The 24511-nt window shown below is 49.5% G+C and overlaps 1 protein-coding gene across 1 annotated transcript in view; it reads right to left on the reverse strand.

Moving 5' to 3' along the window:
* Positions 1–24511, reverse strand: part of LOC122391888 (beta-arrestin-1-like) — a 73894-nt gene that overhangs the window by 17967 nt on the left and 31416 nt on the right. The window contains exons 6-8 of the mRNA XM_043386208.1: positions 23944–24025; positions 2591–2811; positions 664–736 (exon numbers count right to left, since the gene is read on the reverse strand). Coding sequence (XP_043242143.1) covers positions 664–736; positions 2591–2811; positions 23944–24025 — 376 coding nt within the window. The remainder of the gene's footprint in view (positions 1–663; positions 737–2590; positions 2812–23943; positions 24026–24511) is intronic.

A 24511-nucleotide genomic window follows, 5' to 3' on the forward strand; every position in this document is an offset into this window, starting at 1 on the left:
TTAGGCCACCACCCTGGCGCGGGTTAAGTTGGGGGAGCCTTGAGCCCCAGCAGCTCGTCCTTCTATCTCACTGATATTACCCTCGTCCTGTCTTGTGATGTTATTACAGTGCCATCTTACGATAACGGCCCTAAAATATGATTTACTTCTGTAATCTGTTTGATGAAACATGTCTGGCTCCGCGATGAAAAGGCTTAAAAACATAGAAGCTCCAAAATGAAAATAAAGTAAATTTTCAAGATCTTTTCAAGGTAGATAAGAATAATGAGAGACGCTTTTATAGATGGCAGTTTTTTTTTTGTATGGAGACAGCTTTTAGGATTTACAAAAGTGGAAAAAGTTACCCCGGCCGCGCCGGGGTCGGCTGAAAGTTACCCCGGCCACGGCCGGGGTGGCCGGGGCAGGTTCTCCACCCATGGCCGTTTTTGTGCTGTTTTGCGGGCAATCAGTGGAAAGGTCGGCAGGCTGGGCGGCAGCATAGTGCAACGAATTCAATGAACTATCGTGGTATTTGAGTTGGCTTCAGTAAATTGCCGTCATATTGGAGTTGAACAGAAACAAACAAGAGCTGGTGGCGACTATGACTGACCGATGGACCGACAGATTTTGACGGCGATGACTTGGGCAGGGGACGACCGACCGAGAGGTGGTCAGAATACTCACTCTGATTCCACTTCTGCGACAGAACACTTGTACTGCGCCGTCGAGAACAGGCAGATATCGGCAAACTGACGAACTGCAATCAGACGCAACATGGCTCAGCGTCAGTCAGGGATGTTAGGTAAAACTGCGATCATACACACGCCACAGAGCGTCAGAACGAAAGGCCATGTTAAACTGTAATCAGACACACACCGCACAGCGTCACAACGGGATGCTAGTTTAAACTGTAATCAGACACACATTACACAGCGTCAGAAGGGAGGCTAGACAAAGCAGTGGCGTCAGGGGTAAAACCGCCATCGAGGTAATAGACCTACACTACAGTAACAGGCCAAGTGAGATTCAAATCAAGCACATCGTCGTAAATGTGACTCAAGCAGGTAGGCAATGACAGCCACAATGACTTACAATGTTTGGATTTGATGCATCACCATCAGGCACACCAAAACAAGCAGATCGTTGGCAACAAAGGACAGGTCAGAAGAGACCGCACGCGATAGCCTCGCCAACTTCAAAGTCAGCCATGGGCAAACGTGACGATGATCTCAAAATAAACAAGACTGAGAAGGCGGCCATCAGCTTACACTAAGCCCTCAAGTGTTTAGGAACGATTCAGTTTGATCATCGAAGGCCGGCTGATTTCTTTCATTCCATGAACTCTGAAACTCAAGCTGAGGTCAAAGCTGAGTATTTCTGCTGAGCCTAGCTCTGCAATAAAGCTATCATCTGAAACGACAAACAGGGGCTGCATTTCGGTAAAATCAACACACGAAAAGCAGCTCAACTCAAGGGCTTAGCGATCCTATTGTGGCCCAGCGTTTCCAGTGTGATAAAACTGAAGCCCTTTGTTTATTTGTTTAATCAGCGGCGTACTTATATTCCCCACAAAATGACAACACATAAGCAGCGCTCAACACTCAAGCAGGAACACATAAGCAGTGCTTATGCGATGCAGGTGTGAAATAAGCATCACACTGTGGTCCCTGTGCACTATGCAGCCACACCTGAACATTGTTATGGTCAACGTGCCAGTCGTGCCTGCGGTAAGCTCTAAGCACTTCCAAAATAAGGAGACACCAAAACACACCTATTACATGGAATAAATATGAAGCTCGAACCATGCATGCAACAACTGTTAAAGTCGTATAAACAAAATGACCATTCCAATCCAACCGCTATTAGCAACATCAACACGTCGAAGTGAGGGCGATACCGCCACCTCTGCCCCCCCCCCCCCCCAGCTATACCACTGTCGCCACCACCACGCCACCGCCGATGCCACCGCCGCTTCACGACACCCTTGGGAGCGCCTGGGCAAGATTACGTCGGCGGCCGGCCACCGAAATGGGACATTTAACACTGCCATGGCGCAATGACCTCACACCGACGCTCCGACGCGCGGCGTGGCGCGCCCTTAGAGCCTGGTGCGAGGGAAAGGAAGGAGATAAGGAAGAAATGCAGCGTACACTATGGTACAAGTGACGATACTAGACACTGACGGCAACACTGGCCAAGGACTGGGGTTGGGGAACGATTTTCAATGAAACTACGAGCTGTCTCGGCCACAAGTACGGCCGACTGGCTAAAATCAACAGGTATCAGACTGAGGGCAGACAGTGGGCCCAGGATATGGCCGTGGATCGCAGCACATCTCGCCCAGGGAACAGGGAGGGACGTTCGTCAAGCACCATCACTATTCTCCACATGACCATTAGGTACCCCCCACCCAATGTTTTTGCCATTTATAGCAGTCATGAATAAGAGACAACATGCAAAACCGACATACATACCCGATGAACTTACGCATTACGTAACCGTCACCAGTCTAGAACCAAGTCACCAGTCTAGAACCAAGACAGCAAAGCACCTCACTCACTCTCCCACCCCTCCCAAGCCTACCAACACCCACCACCCGACCGATACGCACCTGACACCCGGATTTTCTTCATAGTCTTGCTGCTGTTGTTCTGCACGTGCACATTGACGTTAATGGGCTCTCCGTGGTAGTAGATGTCCTTGTCGAGAGACGCCTCCAGGTGTAGCTTGTTGGGCGACATCATAAACTCCTTGCTGGTCTCCACGGAGGGCTGCTCGCCGGGCTTGGACGGCGCGTACATGATTTTCCGGATGGCTAACCTTACGGAGTTCCTGCGGGCAAAGAAGGGAAGGAGTCAGTCGGCTGATAGGGCAGCAACTGGGGTGGCGAGCATTGCAAGGACCACATGGCAAAGGACTCGTATGGGCAACAAATAGCTGCGGCGTGAACTGATGAGCTATCACATCACATTACATCACCAAAGTTCGGACCACTTTAAAGAATTGCTTCGAAAGACATGATGTATAACCGCCATAATTCATTTTACATTTTTCATGTTCGGCTATAGACACTGTAGACACTTATGACTTAACCATGATAAATTGTCGTTTAAACTGAAGTCACACAGCACAAGCCCATCTATCACATGAGTAATGCCGACGTGGTAGTGGTACTCAGCTATAAATACATGAGCACTGTTGTGACTACTTTGCAAATGCTCAGCACAACTTCATAGCACGCGGACAGTACCACATTCGCATATCAGAATGGCATCGTACCACTGAAGCGACGATGCTCTCAACTAAACGCTTCATAACGACTTGTCACCTACTTCACATATTGTATCGACCGTCCCTAGACATGTCGTGTGACAACCAGTAACCATAATGGGTGGCAGTCATGCCACCTGTCTTAGTTACACAAGAATAATGACTTGTGACGTCAAGTTCAGCACCTTCAAGTGGTGCTTATCGTAATGTCCACATTACAACCTCGAGTAGATGATAAAAAGGTGTTGTTTAAACATCATCCATGTCAGTAATAGCCAGTGGGCAGCATTCAATAAACGATCACGAATAGAGTGGAGTTGTAACATACTCGACACAAGAAGAAACGATGTTTCGACCTTCTAACGGAGTTGGCGGTCCGGTTTTGGGCACAGCGTGTTTGGGTTCAGCGTGGATCAGATGTGATCGCGATAGCACTGATATGCCGGCAAAACATGAGACTGTGAGTTATGTTTCAAAGCTCAACTTTTAAAACCGGTTCATTGACGCATATGGTACAGTTATTTCCCAGCGTCATATGTTTCAGTCGCATCGTATTACGTCCGGCAGGATGTCCGTCATGTTAAGTAAATTGTTATTCTTGAGAATATCAGACAGGAATATGGCACCCAGTATTATATGGCAAACATCCGGTAGAAACAGCTCATCAGACACAGGAAGCCGTTTGCCTGTCTCTGAGCTAGTAAATCAACCCATCAACCCACCAACCCAGTGAAACACGCGAGCTCAACAGAGCCATTGAGCCCATTCAGCCCATTAGGTGCCATTGTCCGGACGGGGTTCACGTTAATTCCGGACCCGACAGGGACCCAGTGACGCAGATCCGGTGCCGGTGACATCATACCCTACCACGGTCTGGCCCGGTCGGGCTTCAGTCGAGTGTGAGAGCGGCTCGGTCACAGGCCCACTCCAATGGAGTGACTGCGAATAGTCGGTACGTGGAATCTATAAACCACCTCTCCGGATCGACTGAGGAGGCTGCCAAGCTGACGCTCAAGAGGATGGAAGCAGGGGCTAAATTGGAAATCGTGCTCCGTGTATGTTGGTAAAAACGTGCGAGGTTCTTTGGAGCAGAGACTGCAATCAAAGACAGTCAATAATAAATCACGTTGAATAAAATATTTCACTTGAAGACTGGTCAGTGCTCAATCCTGATGCAGAGGGAGGTTTCGTGAGTGACCTGCAAGGTGAAAAATGATTACCCCCAGCCGATCGGAGAGCCGAGAATAGCAGGAGACGACGGGGGAGGAGTGTCGCGGGTCAGGGACGTGACCCATAACTACCCCCGGCGGCACTCTCGGTAGCTCGACACCGCCCCTCCGATCGACCCCACGGTCCACTCTCCAGTGGCGCCCCGCCCCTCCCCGCTCCACCACCAATCTCCCTAATGAGAGCCAGCCAGCCGCCTGGCGCCGCCGCAGCCGCCCAGTCACACGCAGACTTGTTTGTTATTCGGCAGTTGCGCGCGCGCGTCTAGCTCACCGGTACCGCCACAGGTTGGTAATCCAGTTACGCGTGCGGGTGATCCCTGGCGTCCTCAATCACCGGTAACTCTTAGAGATCCAAGCACGCAGAACTGCTACAAACTACCGCGGAAGAGCTTCGAAACCGTCTTCCTAAACTCCACTTCCGCTCGAAATCACAGTCACCGTGCAGCTTCACAAGGGCGTCTCTCTCTCTCTCTCTCTCTCTCTCTCTCTCTCTCTCTCTCTCTCTCTCTCTCTCTCTCTCTCTCTCTCTCTTCTCTCTCTCTCTCTCTCTCTCTCTCTCTCTCTCCTCTCTCTCTCCCCTCTCTCTCTCTCTCTCTCTCTCTCTCTCTCTCTCTCTCTCTCTCTCTCTCCAGCGGTGAGCTCACCGGTCAGGTCCGGGTCGGCGCTCGGTTCAGCAGACCCCCGGGACACCTGCCCGGTATCTGACGGCCCCCGCTGCTCCGTCATGCCCCCTGACCCGGACAGAGAGCGCAGCTTCAGAAGGTCGGTAGCGTGCCCCAAGGGACGTCCCAGGCCGCTCCGGCCAACTTCCCAGCAGATGCACATAAATTTCAAACGATTTCGATAGTATTCGGCCGGACGGTCGGCCAAAGTTTGGTGACCGAGTTTTCAGGGCTGCTGGCGAGCACCGACCCGACACAGGGTGGGGTACGCCGGATGGAGAGCAGAGCAGCTCGGGCAGAGGGGGTGGGGTGGGGGCTCGGGTCAGAGGGAAAGGAAAGAGAGCTTGGGTAAGGGAAAGAAAGAGTTAAGGTAGAGGGAGGGACAGACAGCCGCATATGGCAGATGAAAGACCTGGATCCGGGGAGCAGCTCGGGGCAGAAGAAGAAGAAGCTAAGATAAGAGGGGGAGCACGGGGCTGAGGGGGCAGGTCGGGACAGAGGACGCAGCTCGGGACAGAGGGGTGAGTCGCGGCAGAGGACACAGCTCTGGGCAGAGGGAGTCTAAGGACGCCCAACATCCGGCAGCGTCTGCGGAAGGTCGTCGAAAGGTCGTCTGCCGACCAGCCGGATCTGCAGTTGGGTCGTTTGTCAGTGCTCGGGCCGTGGCCAGCCGACGAGACCCGCCACCGCCGGCCGGTGTCTGCGGTGATCCATCGTACTGCTCCACTGGAAGACCTGGTGCCCCCCGGCTAACAGCACGGTCAGTGGTCAGACCAGGTGTTGTGAGAGACGTCTCATGGGTTCTTCTTCAATTTCCTTCCGATAAAACGGTAGAAGACACCCATGACTCAATTCACCGCAAACAAATGTTTAGATGAATAGCAGTTTAACAACAATCAGTTGCGCCAATACACTAGAAATTCGGAGAAATCGGAGCCCCTAGGGCCATCATATGTTATCCCAAGGAAACCCCCCAGAGCTGAGGAGTGACCGCACGATGACCAGTTGCGCCTGACGAATACAATGCCCGACGTCTGGCAGGGATAGTGGTCGTTCTTCCATCCAGTTTTGTCGGCGACAGCTGCCTGGGCCATCGAGCTAAAGCTGGCATCGTGTGGTATTGTGTGGCAAAAGTGGTCCGGGGCAGAGTTATGTGAGACAAGTGACGAAAGGCGTCCCATTCAGTGGCAGGCAGACATTCAAGGGTTTTGACAATGAACGAAGACAGCTTCCATCAGAGAAAATGAAGCAAGGCCTGAGGACACATCACCAGGGAACTCATCAAACAGGAAATTCACAAGAATACATGCCATTCATTAGCTCTAAACTCGCTATTTTCCGGAATCCACCATTGAACTCCACCAGAATTTCCAATAAAGTCCCGAATAGCTCCCCTAAACCGCCCAGACTGTTTCCCACGAGAGTGTCTCGGCGGCGCTGTTCCCTCGCCACCAGAGGCGATTCGCATGAGTCTGGGACGCCGTGAACTGCCAAAGCAGCCATTCTCAGGCAGTCGACTGACGACTGGCGTTAGCGGCACCCAGCGGACCAGCCAGGGAGCCCGGCTCTCCACTGAAGGTCCGGTAAATAGAGCCGGCCGCCCGGCGGTCCTCAGTGGAATGAGCTCTCCTCACGGCCGGGGCGATATCTTCAGCGGCTCTCAGCACCACAATTTCACTCAGTCAGTCCGGAAACCAGCGTCGGGATGGAGTAAAATGTGGTCTGAGAGGCTGAGACTTTCAATATTGCTGAGCTCGGAGGTCACCGTGCGATGGTTTGGTTACGCTGGACAATCAACTGAGCTGCTGATAACTGGCAATGTCATTGACACAGAAGTATAAAACACCACATGCAGCAGTACTGACAGAAAGTTGATTTCTGAACGAGTAGACAAACACGCACAACGTGATTCACAGAAAGAAAAAGAAGCGAATTAAGCTACCTATAACACTCAGCAGAGCCACTAAGTTTACCGAAGGCACCAGCCGAGCGCTTGGTGCGTCAGGCTACTGAGCTGTGCTGGGTCGAGTCAGCGGCGGTCCCAATCACCCACCACCATCCCATCATTGTCCGCTGAGCCGGCCGGTAGTGCGGGCCACCGAACCGACCGGTCAGTGCCACTCCAATGAGCAGTGAGCGCCCAGTAAACCCGACGACGACGGCTCAATTATGTCCGGAGAGGGCACAGCGACCAGCTGCTCCGTCGTTACAAAGCCACAGGCCAGACGACGAATTCGACAGTCAAGATCATACGCGCCGTTTATGATATTTTTTTCTCGTAGGTTCGCGCTCGCAAAGACAGTGGTGTGGTTCCGGGTCTATGTATTGGCTTTCCCACACTGTCTTTGGGTGAGGGAAAAGCCCATAGCCGATCACAAACAATCAAATGATAAAGCTTTTCACAGAGCACAAGCATGTATAACACAGTTGCTGGCTAGATACATATGCCAAAGCTGGCGGCGGTGGGGCGGACGGTGGATGTCGCGCCAAATCGAACCGTGCGCTCAGGTGACACGCGCGCAGTGAAATGGCCCGGCGCAGCCGGCTACCACTCGGGTCACATTGTAGATGGCGCTGGGCTCGCGCTCGCCCGCGAGAAAGGTCATTTGTGCTCGTGCGCGCAAAAATGCTGCATTTTTTTTGGGGGGGGGGGAGTTCAGCTCATGTAGGCTATCGAACACTTCAGCCGGCTGTTTAGAACATGCTGGCCCTAGGCTAGCCACCTCATACGCGGAGCCACCTCATACGCCCTAAAGTGAGTGGCTGGGCTGGTAGGGAAGCCACCGACCCCACGGAAATAGCGACAGTATTCCGCACTTTGGCGAGTCAGCAGGTTTATGCACAAGCCAGGGACATTATGGAAGCGTATAAATCGCAGAGCCGGATGCATGGTTCAGTGCATTAGAGACAGGTTTGCCGAAGCGCTGCTGGCAAAGACAGCGTCTAGGGCCCAGTCTCAAACTGCCTCTTCAATGGGAAAAACAGACCTTCGAGGAGTAGATTTCGCACTTGAGACCCAGGACTTGGGAACTTTTAATGGACTCCAGGACTCGTTAAATCAGAACTCAAGTTCAGCATCCCGGGCCACTGCAGACACAAACATCGATCCAGATGGTGTGACCAAATCGGAAGCAAAAAGGATGTTATTTGATTATCCTAAACTACCAAAACACAAAAAGCAAAAAAAAGATTAAAAACATAACTAAAGCCTAGTATCTAAATTTGAACCCAAAACAGACAAAAATTAACAATTTTGCCAAAAATGTCTTTCTACCGCCGCGCTGGCCCTAATAAAAAGGGATGAATACTTTTTTGTTACTATGCCAAAGTCACTCTAAACGCCTGAACAAGCGGAACACCAGCAGCTATGAGTCTACTGGCGAGACGGTAAGGTTCTCCCTCAGTATGGTTCGCTGATGCGTCAGCAGCACGCTATGAGCCTGGCAGTTCCGACGACGGTAAAGGTCAGACACGGGAGCCCCGTCGACCGTCCAGCCCCCGAGAATATCAACACTTCATGGAAGCCCGCGGAGCCGTGCAGTGCAGGGCGGACCGTCCTGTCTACAGGCGGCGGGCGCGAGCTAACCGCCTGCTCGTCAGATCTGAGACCGCTCCTGACACGGTGACGGTCGGGAATAGTGATGTCAATCACAGGTAATTTGGAAACCGATACCAAACCAAATACCAACTGAACCCTTGAAAAATAGGCACCAAAACCGAGCCAACTCGCGAATTCAGGAGAAATACCAACTTTTTACCAAATTTCTAATGTTTAATACATTACCAAGTCCTCACAATACCAACAAAATACCAAAATCAGTAGGTTTGAAATAGCAAATACCAAATTGGTATTGGTATGGTATCAGTATACCAAACAGTTGGTATCCGATTGACATCTCTAGTCGGGAAGGTGCCCAAAAGTGAAAACATTATCCGTGGCTAGGTTTAGCTACCACTGCCACGGCCAAACTATTCAATCGTTCAAAAAGTCAAACATTCCCAGAGCAATCAGCGTGGTCAGCATGGTCAAACAGCTATTCGCCATCAAAGTCTTTGTTCCCGACCATTTTTCCACCACCTCGTCAGAATTCATTCGATTCTCGTTCCCCACTTTCGTAGCGCCCCAATCACGATGTTTGTCGGTGCGGTAGAGCGTATCGAGCGGACCCACCCCTAATTCCAGCTGCCCGGCCGGTCCGAGAAACTCCCGATTAGCTGAGACCGGGAGGAGGAGGGCATATTTGGCTCGATACTGACGAGAACGCGATACTATAAAGAGGCTCTAGCTCAGGTAGCCGCCGGGCACTAATGCGCCAGCTCAGGTGGCTTGCAGTTGCCATGGAGACGGGATATCAACAGCGGACTGAATGCCGCAGGCCGATCCAGATGAAGACATTCATCTGGGCCTTATTAGACATTCAGAAGAACTGCCCGCATGTTATTCATGGGACTTTGTTAGTGGGAAGAAATAAATAAGACGCTGCACCATGCCTCCTCCATCAGTGGCTGGCCCGAACGGCTGGAGATGCTGCAGCCGGCGGAAGCGACTCAGCTCTGGCAGATTCAGCAGCGCCGCCGGCGGTCGGGGCGTCTAAGTTGGGTACACAAAAGTAGAAACTCTGCAAATACTTGTTTGCCCATCGGAAACATTCATCGGTTACAATTAATGCCATAAAAAGCGAACAACAAATTGTTAAGAATGAAACTTAAATGGTTGAACTCAAAGGAGTCTGAAGCGAAAGTAATTAAGGCCGGTGCAAAACAGCTTTATCAGCGACCATTGACGGACCAAAATTAGGCAAAGGAGGACATTTCGTTAGATTTGACAATCTGAGAACAGCAAAAGCATAAGTAAATATATCATTTCGACCTCAAGGAAATGCCCATCCCTCTCACCGTGTCATGAAAACAAATGGTACATGCTTTCAGTCCAAAGAACTTCATGAAATCCTTCGAGAAAATAGCGAAAGTAAGCGCTACCATATGCTAGCTGCATTAAGTGTCACATTGAGGTCCAAATGCCTGGGGAGAGGGAATTCTGCAGATTTTCCGTCTCTAATTTTACACACACTAATTTCGCAATTACCAAATCTTCCACGAGCAGCCCAAGCCCCATCTATATAAAATCAGCGTCTTTTAGGAGAGCCTCAGAATGTCGCCCGGGGAATTCCTGAGGCATGAGCTGACACTCCATGATATAATCCGCGGTAAATTTCCCGGCATTTTCAACTCCCGCAGTCTGCGCTCTGAGCAGGGTCTGAAGCGAGGTAAGCCTCTTACACCGGGAGCCAATCAGTTTCGGAGCGAACAGGAAACTTTGATGCCAAAAAAAAAAAAAACAGATACACCGAAATGTAGGTCGGTATATGATTCGAAAAAAAACTCCTTATGATGACAAACAGACACAGCATCACACTCAAAACACATATAAAAAAATGATCAACGAAGTCATCTCTTTCATCAGTTTCAAGCCCATATTTCAATCGGACCACATCTCCCCATTTGTTTCAATGTGATTTCTGTTTGAGACAGTTCCATTTCCTTTCACCCGGCGGACCGGATCAGCGTCTGTGACTACCCCGACAAACCGCGACTTGTCGCCAGCGGTACCAATTTCGGACGATCAGTGGCAGACACTTCTGAAATAAAGCTCCTCCGCCCGGCCCGACCGTCCCGCCGCCACCCTCACCGTCTCGTCCAAAGGTCAAGGTCACCTGCTGCTGCCACCGTCGGCCGGAGATCAAACGAGCCGCTCGGCATAGGGCCCCGCCCTGCCACTCGAGCCCCCTCCCAACCCCAACCTCCCTTCGTGCAGAGCCGGACTCAGGCAGTTGCCAGAGTGCCCAGAGGTCTCACAAACGCCACTGCCATGTGTCCACTGAAAGGAGCCTGATGTCTGTTTTTTTTTCCGAGAGTTGTTTTATCAGAAGAGTTCCCAAATTAACTATACCAGCTTCACCGTCTTTATCTCTTCTCACTTTCTTCAAAAGAACAGCTAAGCAAAAACGGTCTGGATTTTACACGACCTGCATTCAACATTGCACTCAACATTGAATATTGCAAAATATCTCAAAGTCACTGGTTCGACCGGGTTGGCCTTACAATAAGCAGAAAAGCTGGAACAATGCACTCAGCCGCAATGCCGAGCGGTGTGCTATGCGGTACAGCATACCTGCAGGCGCTCGCAGCCAGCGCCATCTCTTGTCAGTAACGTCAGCTGTTGTTTGTCTGATGCATTAGCCGCTCTCCACGCCAGACGGCGCCCCGAAGCGAAACAAAATTAGTTTACAGCAACGTGATTACAGTAAAGGGTTTAGAAATTAGAGGTTCACAGCTGAGATACACACACATCCCGCCAGAGCACAAATTCCTGAGGAGTGAGGACCGCTACCGAATAATGAAGCATTTAAGTCCAGCTGAGCCGGTGACAAGCAAGAAGCTACTCCGAGTACGCATTACTTCAATAGCATAGGTTCCCTCAAACACACATCATCCGCTTACTGACATTGCATCAGTACACAGCTAACTGCGCCATTCGAGACATATCCAGCGCCGCCCCGCCACGCCAGGCGAGCCGAACCATGCAATCCCGGATGCAGGATGCCATCCATGACACCCAGCCGGGCGGTATCAGCCGACCAGGCCTCCGGTCAGAGTATCTACCCTCCTTCCGTTCAGGGCAGATCACCACAGCCGCCCACGGCATGCGGGCGCGGATGCGGGCTGGAATAACCCGCCCGCATCGGCTTCCAGTGAAGCATGACTCCGATCGGGACTGTCGCGACGGTGCAGACTGCAGGTCACCAGGTCAGTCACCCAAGGTCACTGAAGGTCGTCAGGAGACCGGCGCTCGGCCAGCCCCAGACATGCGTCAGCAGTGCCCTTTAAAGCCCGGATCTTTGCGGCTGAATGATGCCAGCCAAGCAGGACGGTATATATGGATCGGTTGTCGCAATCGAGAGGTTCGGGAAATAAGCTATAGGTGACGTAAAGCTTCCACCCACGCTAAGGGTATACAAGAACTCCGTAAGTGTTTAATATTCCGGTCCAAGCGTCGGGGTGGGATTTCAGAGTGCTCACGGGGTCTTCTGGGCCACCTGTAGCTGCCGCTACCTCATCCGGCCAGCACCATTGACCGGTGCCAGCCGATACACCCACCGCGCCGACACCGGTACCGATATAGACACCGGTCGGGTCGAACCAGCGGCGGGGCCCGGAGGTGATGGGGGGGGGGGGGGGTGCTCCGATCTGATTAGGCCCACCCCCACTCTCCTCAGAGACAGTGTGCCGATCAATGAGACTCCAGCGGCGGCGGCGCAAACTGCACTCCCGCCCGGACAGACGGGCCGACAATGGCGTCCTCCGGGGGACTCAGCGTGAGTGCCGCCGCGCCGCGCCGGGACAGGCCGCCGCCTAGTCGCAGCCCGCACCGGCCACCGATGATCGATAACTACTTAGCAGGCGGCCGGCATTCGCCGTGGAGGGCGGCTCAGCGGGTCAGGTGGCGCCGCCAGCCGCATATGAAAGCAGCTTAGTCACAGACGGAAACATAACACGCCCGGTTCCGGCGGCTGCTAACGTGTCAGCTAAGTGGTTCCGGGAGACGGTGCCGAGAGAACACGTTACATTACGATTACGAAAGTCGAGCAAGTTCCCCTTCCGTCAAGCTATCCTACCAGAATATGGTACAAAATAAGTGCTAATAATTTATCAGGCTTGGATGCTAAAGCACGCTGCCGTACCGTAGCACTGCGTTCTTTTCCCATTGTAACCAACTGTCAAATGAATAGCTTTATACCATGACATTTCCTTTCAACAGTATTATCGGATATAACTTTTATGGAATAGCAAGAGCTTTAAAATCTATTTGACTGTTTTGAAATAAGACAATATTTGATCAACGTGTGTCACGTATCAATAAGAACAGGAATTGAAATAAATCATTAACTACAGGTCCGATAACTGACACCGCTTTCCCTTTCATCGCTTGCAATCTATCTGACAAACCAACACACCATCCCGGATTCAATAACAATTTGGTGAAAAACAGCACAATGCCACTGCCGCGCGACCACTGCGCAGGTCGCGTTAACCCAGGTTAGTTCTGTTGTCACCACCCCATTGCCAGATCGATTCAGAGCGGCGAGTTTCACAAACACCAATCCACAGCGCTGGCGAGTCCCGAACCAACAGCAATCTTGCGCGGTAACGATCATTGCGGACATTCCCGGCGCCTGCGGCACGCCGTTGCAGCTGATAACACTGAAAGTGTCGCCGCAAAGCCCGGGCGAGCGGGTCATATCTGCCCACCGCCGTGGTCGTCAGTATTTGACCCACACGGGGTACGAGGCACGGGCAGTTTGGAGACAACAAGCCGGAGGTTGGTGGTGATAACACCGACCGGCACACCCTGTGCCATTACATTCTCAATGCGTAGACGACAGTTCGAACAAATTGCACCACGGTTACATTGAAACAGAGCGCCATCCCGAGCTTCATCTGGCTTGAAAATGTACGACATTCCGCGGGACGCGAAATGGCTGTGTCAGCTGTAGTGATCCTAATCCCTACCATATATGCCAGCAATTCTCAAGAGTCAATGAGCTTTTATTTAAATAAGGCTAGACGATATAAGCCGAAAACACGTAACGGACCAGCGGAGGATGACACCGACCAAAAAAAGTGTGACGTGCCAATTCACGCGACCTATGTATTTAGGCAGCCACAAACGGAAGTCTGTATTCCACCTGCATGTTTTCCGGCCCTCCTAGGCCAATTGTTGCAGTTGTTCCGGATCGCCGTGCCTATAGGAGGTGCGTAGCCGCTGCTGCCGGGACTGGCGGCGGGCTGAGCAGTGAGCACAATTACCTACCTAGCGAGCTGCGCCTGGCTGCATCGACCAGACGACGGCGCCGACCGGTGAGCGAGGGGTGAGTAGAGAGCTACGAATGAAGAGTGGAGTGGAGGAGAGTGAAGAGTGGATGATGGTGGAGAGTGGAGTGGAGGATAGTGGAGAGTGGTGAAGAGTGGAAAATGGAGAGTGGAGAGTGGAGTGTGGTGAAGAGAGAAGGATGGTGACAGTTGGGAGAGAGGACTACTGTCTGCAGTGGGTGCAGGGTGGATGATTATCGGCGATGGGATGGCGAATGGTGGATGAATTCGGAGAAAAGTGGACTGTAGGAGATGTTGGAGTGGTGCTGAACTCTGATAACTTCACCCTCCACCGACGCGACATTTGAAGTTGAAGCAAAGGCGGCGTTACCGAACAAGGCCAGCTAAAATGGAACAAAGCTTAGCCAAATCACAAAACAACTGTGGCGTTGTCATCGAGCGTGCGTTGAAATGTAAACCAGTCGTTGGCCGAGCTTAGGTTGTGAAGAAAATAACAGACGACCTCATAACTCTTCTACTGATTATTAAAACGCTCTAAGAAGTTTTTAAGATTAAAAGAAACAGTCGCGGATATATACAATAACTTCATTGCAATGAAACAAAATTATCTATCTAATGCTGAGATATAACATGGTCGCAATAAAAAGTAGGCAGTGCTATCATCTACAACACTACTTTTATCATGTTTACACGGCCAACAAATTAAGTAATTTTCATGTTGACACTCGGAATTATTTCTGAAAGCCAATTTACAGAAAAGGCAGTACAAACACCATTCAGTTTGGTCTGATGGAGTACAGCCTTCTGCGAACTGCGTGGTAGGTATTCTTTTTTTTTCTTCGATAAAACCGAGATAAACGCGAAAACTATGCTGTCGGTCACTCGGAAATCGTCACAGCAAGACCCGCGAGACTCCATAACTTATATTGGCATTATCATCGTATTCATTTTCCATCCAGTTTTGCAACAAAACCCAAAAGTTTATAGTTGGCCCAAAAACAAACCTTTGCATTTTGTTGCAACATAAGGCGTATACTTTGTTTAGTAATAGACCCAATCGAAGGAGTGGAGCATGGCGCATCTATTTGCAGTGAGTTCCGACCGACTGATAGAATAGCCTTTGAGTTATTATCGGTTTTGTCGAAAAAAGAATATCTACCACGTAGTCTGCTGAGGGCTGTACAATCAAAGCCAGTCCCGAAGCGAAACCGTTGAAAATTGAGCAACGATCTGCGGATTTGTGAAAAATGCAATAAACCGTTAGCCATTTCAGCTATCACAGAAATGTGGTCAAATACGTACACCGAAAAACGACGCCCAAACCGGCAAAACTTTCAGCGACGTCAACACAAACCATCATTACGGCTTGTCCTTGCTGATCACGGGGTAATATATCACTGGACACGTAAGTAACCTTCCTTAATTCGCGGAGGCATTCTTCGTTGTTAATCCGACCACCAGTCGCGATAATCCACCTACAACAAGACGTTGAGCTTGCGGTCGTCATGCATTTTTGCAAACTTCACAAAGTGCTATTATTCGAAGCAAATATGAGGCATGTGGCTCCTCGTTTCAAGGATCAATTAATTGTATCTTTTGCTGCGTGCAATACTGCAATAGCTAAAATGGTCGGTGATTATTAGGGTTTCAAGTGCTCGAGCTGTGCACTGGGCAGTCATTCGCGCCCATTGCTAAATTATTTATGTCTTCAAGCTGTTTGAACCTACGCGGCAGGTACTAGTTACCATTGGCAAAATGTGCACGTGAGGCATGTGACTAGCAATGTGAGGTGAAACCAACCCATTCGGCATTCCTCCCAATACCCAACGCCTCACCTTGGCGTGCTGTTGGCAGTTTTCCAATTCTGTTCAGCCTGGCAGTTTTACAACCCGTTAAACTCCTAATACCGGACGTCAGCTGAGCAAAGCTTTGAACCGAGTTGGCTGGTATGGGCCATTTTCTCGTTTCTGGCTGTTCAAACGGCTGGCCCATACGGTCGGTATCGGCCCACGCGTTCCGTCATAGCCGACAGACCGACTCCCCCTCCCCCAATCCCGCAGCCACGGCCGCGGGGACCTCAAGTCACACCAAAGGTGCCATCGAACCAGTCAGCGGCGACACCGAGCTAGAGTTGACACAGGCGTCCAGACATCAGCAGCGGCACGCGACCGAAGTCGGCCGCACAAGGCACGGCGGCGACACCTCTCCGAATCGACACCTCAGGCCGCCACTGGCCGTCACGAAGTGCCGCGCTGCTCGTTAGCGATCTTTTACAGGAGGGTGGAACAAAGACAAGCCGACACAGGGGGGTGGTAGCAGCAGGATATGCTGGAAAAGCAGGCGAGGGAGAGACCATCAATCTACTATCCTCGCCACCACCACTTCTGCGCACGTATGAAAAATTCTCACATCAATGAATGTCATTTACAGTCCGACATACACGTCACCGAGCTGCTAACAGCGGCGAAAGACAGCAGCTCCGGAGATGAACTGGACGACGGACATCCTTAAGAACGACCTGAACACGGCGCTGTCGACTCCACCTTCCCAGTTCTGGATGCTAATGAGGTGTGGCGTGGGATAACGTGAGGATCTCCAGTGCAAACAGAAGTCCAAGCCCAGATAATCCATCAGCGAACCATCCGTCAAAAGTTAATCAGCGTGGCGGCTGAGATTCGACGGAGCTTCAGGAGCTACTCAGTAGTCATTCGTCTTTCATAAACGCCAGTTTTCTGCTGACTTCGCCAGCAATCACCACAAAATATACCACCACAGATGTCAAAACATGTTAACTACAGTTGCCACGGAGGCCACCAGCTGCTGCGACCGTGCCGAGCAATGGGAAGATTATAGATAGAAAATAGGATTACCCGGTGTCTTCTTTGCGAACATTGCTCCCGCCGCTGCCGACTAGCGACTGCACCGAGAACGGCGACATGTATACCGTCGGTTCGTCGAATCGCCAGACACGGCGCCGCCAGCTGCCAACCGGGTGTCGCCAGCACATTGCTGAGTTCGTGGTAGACGGATCGGTGGACGGGGGATGGACGGAAGGAAGCACGCTACTGAATTCGGCAAGACCCCTGCACCGCCAGCTGACGGTGGGGTGTCCGCGTTACGCCGACGGGTTCATGACAGTCGGACAGATGGACAGATGAACGGACGACGGAAGGAGGTACGAGTCTTTGTCACTGACGAATTCGGTTAGACAGATGAGTGAACAGAAGGAGCTCGCCGCACAAACGGGCGCAACTCGCCACCTCTGAGAAGGCTCGAAATGCGCGCCGCGGCACCAAAGAGCGGTGACTGGTGACGGGTAGCGTGCACCTTCCGACAGAAACTTTAACATTACGCAGGGGCAATGGGCGATCCCGTGGCGAGGGTTAGTAGGTGCTCTCGTGCAGCTGTCTTATTCTTAACCCGCGACCGCCTGGGGGGGTCGGATCCGACCCCCCCCCCTCCGTTTTTCTTGAATAACTCATGAATCACTTTCGCTATCTACTTGAAACTTGGCATACCTTCTCCCCCATCAATTTTACGTCTCCTGTGCAGTTTTTAAGAAAAAATTTCCAAAAATTTTTGAGATATATCGATTTTAGTGATGTAACTACATGGCGTTTTTAGTCAAAAAGTGGTAAATGTTTAAAAAATCGCCAAAAATCAGGGTTTGAAGCAAATTGCAAATTAAGGACATCAAAAGACGCAGCTCAACGAGTTCTTTAAAATGGCTATCTCGGATTTTCCATAAAATGCGTTTTTCACCCCTAAAAATTCAAAAATTTATATTTTTTGGAAAACAGCTAATAAAATCCAAAATTTTGGGAATTTCCAAAAAACCGGAATATATGTTGTAGAGCTCTATTAGAACATTAGATGCCCCAAATTTCAACTTTCTATCTTGATTTTTGACCCCCAAATTGTAAAAAATGGCTCCAACATGCATAGGGCATGGTGACGTCATAAGCATTTTCGTGAATTAGAGGCACTTCTGAACATCGCATGTGAAAACAAATGGCACCACTAGATTCCTGGGACGAAACTCGTTTAGAAAAGTGCATTTTTATGTCAAAAATAAAAAGTTGAAAAAATGACCTTTTTTTCTTAGCCCTCGTTTAGTTATGTATAGTATAAACGATTTTTTATGCTTTCAATGCACACTTATCACCAGCACAGTGACTTGGGGTCACATATAACCATTACCAACGGATTCGGCGTGAAAAATAAGCCATAAAACATGTGTCGCACGCCCATGTAGCAGAAAGTGAAAACCGTGACCTTTCGTGACCTGACCTGACCTTGACCTGTACCTAGTATGACCCCTATACGCACATGGTACCTTCACTAGGCCTTTGAGGTCATTTTTGGTGAGTTTCGAGCAGCAGCTATCGATTCCGCTGTCCGTAAGCCGATTCATGCAAAACCCCTGAATTTGACCTTTGACCTGACCTTGACCCGAAAGTTGACCTCAATCTTAAAATCTTAAGAGTGCTTTGGGAAGGTCTCGTAGAGACCTTTCGAACGCCGCCTCGCGGGGCTCGATACGACCATTGGTTCTCGAGATAACAGGGGGGGGGGTCGGATCCGACCCCCCCCCCCAGGCTGTCGTGGGTACGGAAATAGCCCAGGCGGTGCCGGGTTAAGGCCTGGCTACACTATGCGTTTTCTTCGTGCGTTTTTTGCGTGTTTGCGTGTTTTGCGTGATATCGTTCTAGAAAAAAAAGAAGGATATTACGTTTTTGTGATGTTTTTCACTTAAATTTTAGTTACATAAGAGTTATATTAGCTTTTGTATATAACCAAAGTAAAAATTATATAGTTTATAACTTTTTTCCTAGAACGATATTACGCAAAACACGCAAACCTGCAAAAACGCACGCAGAAAACGCATAGTGTAGCCAGGCCTTTATACTGTCCTCGGTTTACAGCATCAACGTCTGCAGGAGTGGGTCTATTGAGGTCGGGAAGTCTTAGCACGTTGACAACTTACAAACGACAATGTAGCGATTACGACAGATACAAGAGGAAAATAAATGCGCATTGCAAACGGGTTAGCAGGCGACGTTCAGTGCAACATCTGTTTGCAAGCTCAATTCATTTGCTCATGCATTCGCGGCCAATAAAACATCGTCACACTCGCGTACTTGTAACAGCGGTGCTGTCTTACATTGAAAGGTCAAACAGAAGGGACATTGCGACGTAGAACTGTAACTCTTTGGCTGAAATACTGCGACGATAATCGTTCCATTTAAAGAATATGTGAGGTAGTCCTGTCAGCTTATTGAACCACAGACATGCTAATTAAGACGAAAACGTTCTTCAAACGCTCTTTATGTAAAGGCCAGTTTATCTTACTCATTCCGTATTCGACTAACACACCAAATATCCGCCAGCCTGCATTCAGCCAACTAATGCCTACTTCATTATTTGCCAGTTCGATTCGGTAATCCACCCCATTACAAACCATTTACCAGCCAACACGTTCGTCGAAACGGGGTCCAACCGTAACGACCGCTGCCGCTACCACCCCATCACTCGAACCGCACCTCACGACCGGTCAATACGGGAGCGTCAGAAGCCGCCGTTCGCGAGCCATCAGCGTGTACCGGTGGCACGCTATGCCGGTCGGATCGCCACCTAAACCGTCCGGCAGTCCACCCGGCCTGAGTCACCAGGGTAGCAGCCGGCACGTCCCACGTGGCCGGCCGGCCGCCAGCCGTACCGACGCCCATGCATAGGCAACGAGGGTGGCACGCGGCGGCTGCACGTGCTCTTCGGCCGGGCATCGCAGTGAGCTTTCGGCCGCGCTCAGGCTGCACGGTGGCTGTCCTGCCCCGGCCCCGGGCCTGATATCATTACGGTGATCGGGACCACGGACTGAATACTCGTACTGAGCCGAGTCACTATCAAGGAGGAGGGAGTTGTGAAAGGGTAAACGGCACCAAAGAAAATTGGTCCAATGACTACAGAGATGTTGCAAGCGTCACCAAGAAACCGGAAGAACCCCAAACATGAGACTTATGTAACCCTGGTATCCCTACCGTTCAGCGTCGGTGCTGACACCCTGAGGAAAAATATACTGCAATCCTAGAAAGAAAGAAAAAACAGACACCTGCCAATTTCAGCCCTCAAAACAAATACAGCCAACAACTTCGACATGACAACGAAACTAAAGGAAGTAATCCACATCCCAAACTTTTCATTCTCCAACAGCAATACCGTCGAACATTTCCAGCATTCGTTGCTTTTCCCCTTACGCTGAAGCTCCTTTTCCCAGAACACGCCTAGAGGCACGACCCTCGGTGCTGTGCGTGGATCCGGCTCATTAACGGGGCAGTCGGGACGCCGCAGGGGTCAGCGAGGACATTACCGGCGGGACCGTTATGGCGGATATCCCGCTGGCACCCCCGCAGCCCCCGGGCGCAGCCGCCGGGTCAGGACAGCACTCCACACAGCTGTGCAAGCAGTAATGATAGCATACCGACCGGGCACTGGGGTACAGGGTGAGGTAGGACGCCATGATTAAACCAAATCAGTTGGTGACACACCAGGGAAATAAGCTAAAATTAGAGCGCTCTATTTATTGCTCCCGCTACTTCACTGCCTCCCATAGGGTCCTGTGTTGAGCTGGTGTCGAGGCTCTAAAAATGACACCGATTTTTGTACCCTTCTCACGAAAACCGCTCGGACCGCCTGGAAACTAATTGTTCCGCTCTAAAAAATTTATGATCGACGTGAAAATGAACGAGGAAAAGATTGGTCCTGAAATAATTCTGAACTCCCTGTAGAACATATCGAAATATGGCTGCAAACTAGGAGCGTGTCAAAATCGACAAAACAATACAAATAATTTACCGGGATTTTTTAAATTTTCCATGCATCTGTATATGAAATCAGTCGGTTTTTTGGAAAGATCATCTTCTGTTTAATAAATAATTCCACAATTGCAATCGAGAAAAAAAAACATTTCTGCTGTGACAGCAGTTTTGGCATTGTGCCAGTAGCGTGGCGTGCTCGGTGCCGGGTGGACGTCGGGGCAGAGTTGTGAGTATTTTCGGTGTTTTAAATGGTTGATGGCCATTGGAACCAGCTTTATATTATTTCCTACCAATTTTTGCATCAAATTATTGCTTTGAAAGACCATTGAAACCCCTTATCTCTTCATGTAATGCAATCATAATCATCGTCGACGAAAATGGCGCGGGACTCGACGTGCGTTTCGATCGAATTAAATCGTAAATTAAATAATATTCGATGATAAGTATCATATTCTTGTGACACATTTTCATAAAATAAGGCATAAACTTTGCAAGGAAGTCAACATTGGATAATTGGATTCTTATTTTGCTCAAATATCCTTGTAGTAGTCAAATGGCTCAATTGTTGGATAAATATAAGTATATGTTTTGGCTTGATGTTTCCTGTGAAACCACCCAGCCACTTGCTGGTTGAGTGGTTTTCTGATAATTACCTGATAATCATTTCTCCTTTTCCTTAAAAGAAACTAAAATTATTTTCAAAGCAACCCATTTTTAGGAAAGGCGGCTTGCTCATTGACATTTCATGTTCTTGTTTTGTTATTGCTGGCAGTATTTTGATACTATAAATGCAATATGAATTTTTTGCAATAATAAAACCCAAGACAAACTTAAGTTAATGCGTCAATCAAACACCCAACAGAAAGATTGTGAGTCCTTGTGACGTGAAGTAGAATATTCTGTGAATGTGTTTCATAGAATATGCCAAATTTTAAATAAATTTATTATTTGATACTGATAGCCGAGTATGTGAATTATGCCACAATATAATTTCATTTTCTGGTTTTGAAATAGCTGGCAGTATTTTACTTCAACAAATGTAATATAAAAGTTTAATAACAGCCAACAGAAGGGGCTGTTTCAGCAGATATTGTTTGTAACTTATGCATTACCTTTTCTTCTGCAGGACCATGCTTCCGCTGGGTGGTCGACATTTGCCTCCTGAAGAAGTTGAGTAACATGAAGACCACTAGATGAGGTGTCTGCAGTTCATGTGGAACTCTGCAGACTACAAGTGTTATGCCAACCACAACCAAAGTGCTGTGATCATGGAGGCATGAACCTCATGATAACACTTCAGAGGGCTGTTCACGGGCCCTGTGTGCGGTCGGACCGCACACAGCCTCCAAGCTCCGCCCACTACGTCCCTACGTCAGCCTTCCGTCACCGCACACAGCGATCGCTGTGGCCGGTCGGGACTGGCCACAGCGGACCGTTCACCGCACGCAGCCGTGACGTCAGAGCCGCCTACCCATCCCCTACCCCCACGCCTGCTGGACGCACCGCACACACCGCACGCAGCAGTGTGCGGTGCCCGTGAACACCCCTCAGATTTGCAGTTGTACCAAAGTGTGATTCAAACCACCTGTGGCATCTCACTCAATGCGTGAACAGTGTGATCATTGTGCAGTGTTCAGCTGCAACTAAGACATTTATTAGTGACTTGTTTGCAATTAGCCACCAAAAGTATTTTTGGGCTGGCTGCTGTAATTTGTTGTGCACTGCGCAATAGTGGTAGTGTTTTGTCACTTGTCAAGTTGTCAGTTGTGCATGTTGCATGTTTCTCTCCCCTCGGCCCTCATTATCAGTTAAGTGGTGAATTGGCATCACTCAGTCTCCCCAGATCTCCATTGACTGTCTGTCAACCACCTAACTTGAGATGGTATTTGCTAATAGTGTCAGAAAAGAAGTGCTTGTAGACATTTTTAGGAATATGAGCTCCGTTTCATGCGTGTTCCAGTGGTCATTTTGTCACATGTCCCATAGTGTAATAAATGGAAACTGTTGTTCCCTTTTGAAGGTACTCGCGGATGCAGAAAGCGTTGGGCCTAATTATTAAACGCACCCTCCTATCAGCGACGCACGAAATCGACAAATATCACCCTTTTTAGAACAGGAGGAAACGAAAACTTGTGAACATAGCTGTACCTACAACAGTGCATAAGGAATTGAAATTCTGGAAGTTTTTGAAATTCGGAGAAACTCAAGTTGTCGACAGGTATGCCCCCTTGTACGTCAAAGACCGCCTAAAAACAAACGTCTACAAAAGAAGGCAGTATTCGTATGTTCGTTGCAATTGCAGCAGCCTAGCAACATGCATTGCGGTCCGATGGCGAATTACACTCGTGCTCAAAAACTATGCCGGCAACTGCCAATGCACTTAGGTCATAGGTGAGGAGAGGAAGGGTTATGTCAAATGTCAACATCATAGAAATGGCTTCATCTATTGAGCTGTGCCTATCGTACATAATTCAACCAATCTATGCATTTCGTTTCTTGCAATCTGCTCATGCTTTCACTCCAGCTTCAGAGTCAAGGCTATATATTCAGAGTAATCATCCCATATTGTACGTCTTAAGATATTGATTTCTATGGTGGTTTGCAATTGCTAGCCACGTCTTATCTCAGTTTGGTGGCCCCGCATCGGTCCACTCGGCCGCTCTAAAATTGACTTACAGAGGAGGATGGTGGCTTTTATTTTAGCTTCTCCGCTGACTGCGGGGAGCGCCGTCGCCGAGGTAGGAGCAATAATTAGCCTATGTTTGGGACTTATTTCTACGCTTAATTAACACTTTAATGTTATTTTAATTTGTTCATGTTAATCTTTGACGCATTCTCTTTCTATTGGTACCATCCACCGGTCTGAGAAGTACTGCCTTGCTGCGTAAGGGCCGATAAAAGATCACGCTTTTAGGGGTATCTCTTCAACATGGGGCAGGAGCAATAAATAGAGCGCTCTAATTTTAGCTTATTTCCCTGGTGTGTCACCAACTGAAATGACGGGAGCGGAGAAGTGTGAGTCGTGCAGGCCGGTGTGAAAGTCATGGGGCGGCACTAGGAATGCAGCTGGGATCCCAGCTCTGAGGCAGCGCTCACCTTTTGTGTGCCTTGTCGTCCGAGTGGTCTCCGACGAACGTTTTCAGCTCGTAGTCGACCCCACATGGTTTGCCGGTATCACCTGCCGACAGACGTCACATGAGGTCACTGAAAAACACACGCAAGACGGAAAGAGAGCCATGTTTGGGCGAGGGACAGAAATAGAAAACTTTGTCTTGAATGGGTATGATCAATATCAGCGGCGAGTTATGTAAGCACATTCTTTAAACGGTTTTACAAAACATTTTTGTAGCATATTCATAAGTCGGTGAACCAAGATCGTGGCCACGTTACAAAAAGTCATGTATGAGCTTCAACGTTTCAAACAAAAATCGTGGTCACGTTACAAAAAGTAATGCAAATCTTCCAACGAACTTCAGCGTTTTATCACTTAAAGAAAAACGTTTTTAGCCTTTACATAACATCTTCATTTGCCTCGCGGTTAACCAATGCATCTTTACGTAACGACTCGCAAGTTGATTTCTAAAAGGTAGCCAATCACTCCATTGTTTACAACAAATTACCGCACACCATTATCGAAAACTATTGCTCGACACGAATACCGGCA

This window comes from Amphibalanus amphitrite, unplaced genomic scaffold (assembly GCF_019059575.1).
Source record: "Amphibalanus amphitrite isolate SeventyFive unplaced genomic scaffold, NRLGWU_Aamphi_draft 000460F_arrow, whole genome shotgun sequence".
Lineage (NCBI taxonomy): Eukaryota > Metazoa > Arthropoda > Thecostraca > Balanomorpha > Balanidae > Amphibalanus > Amphibalanus amphitrite.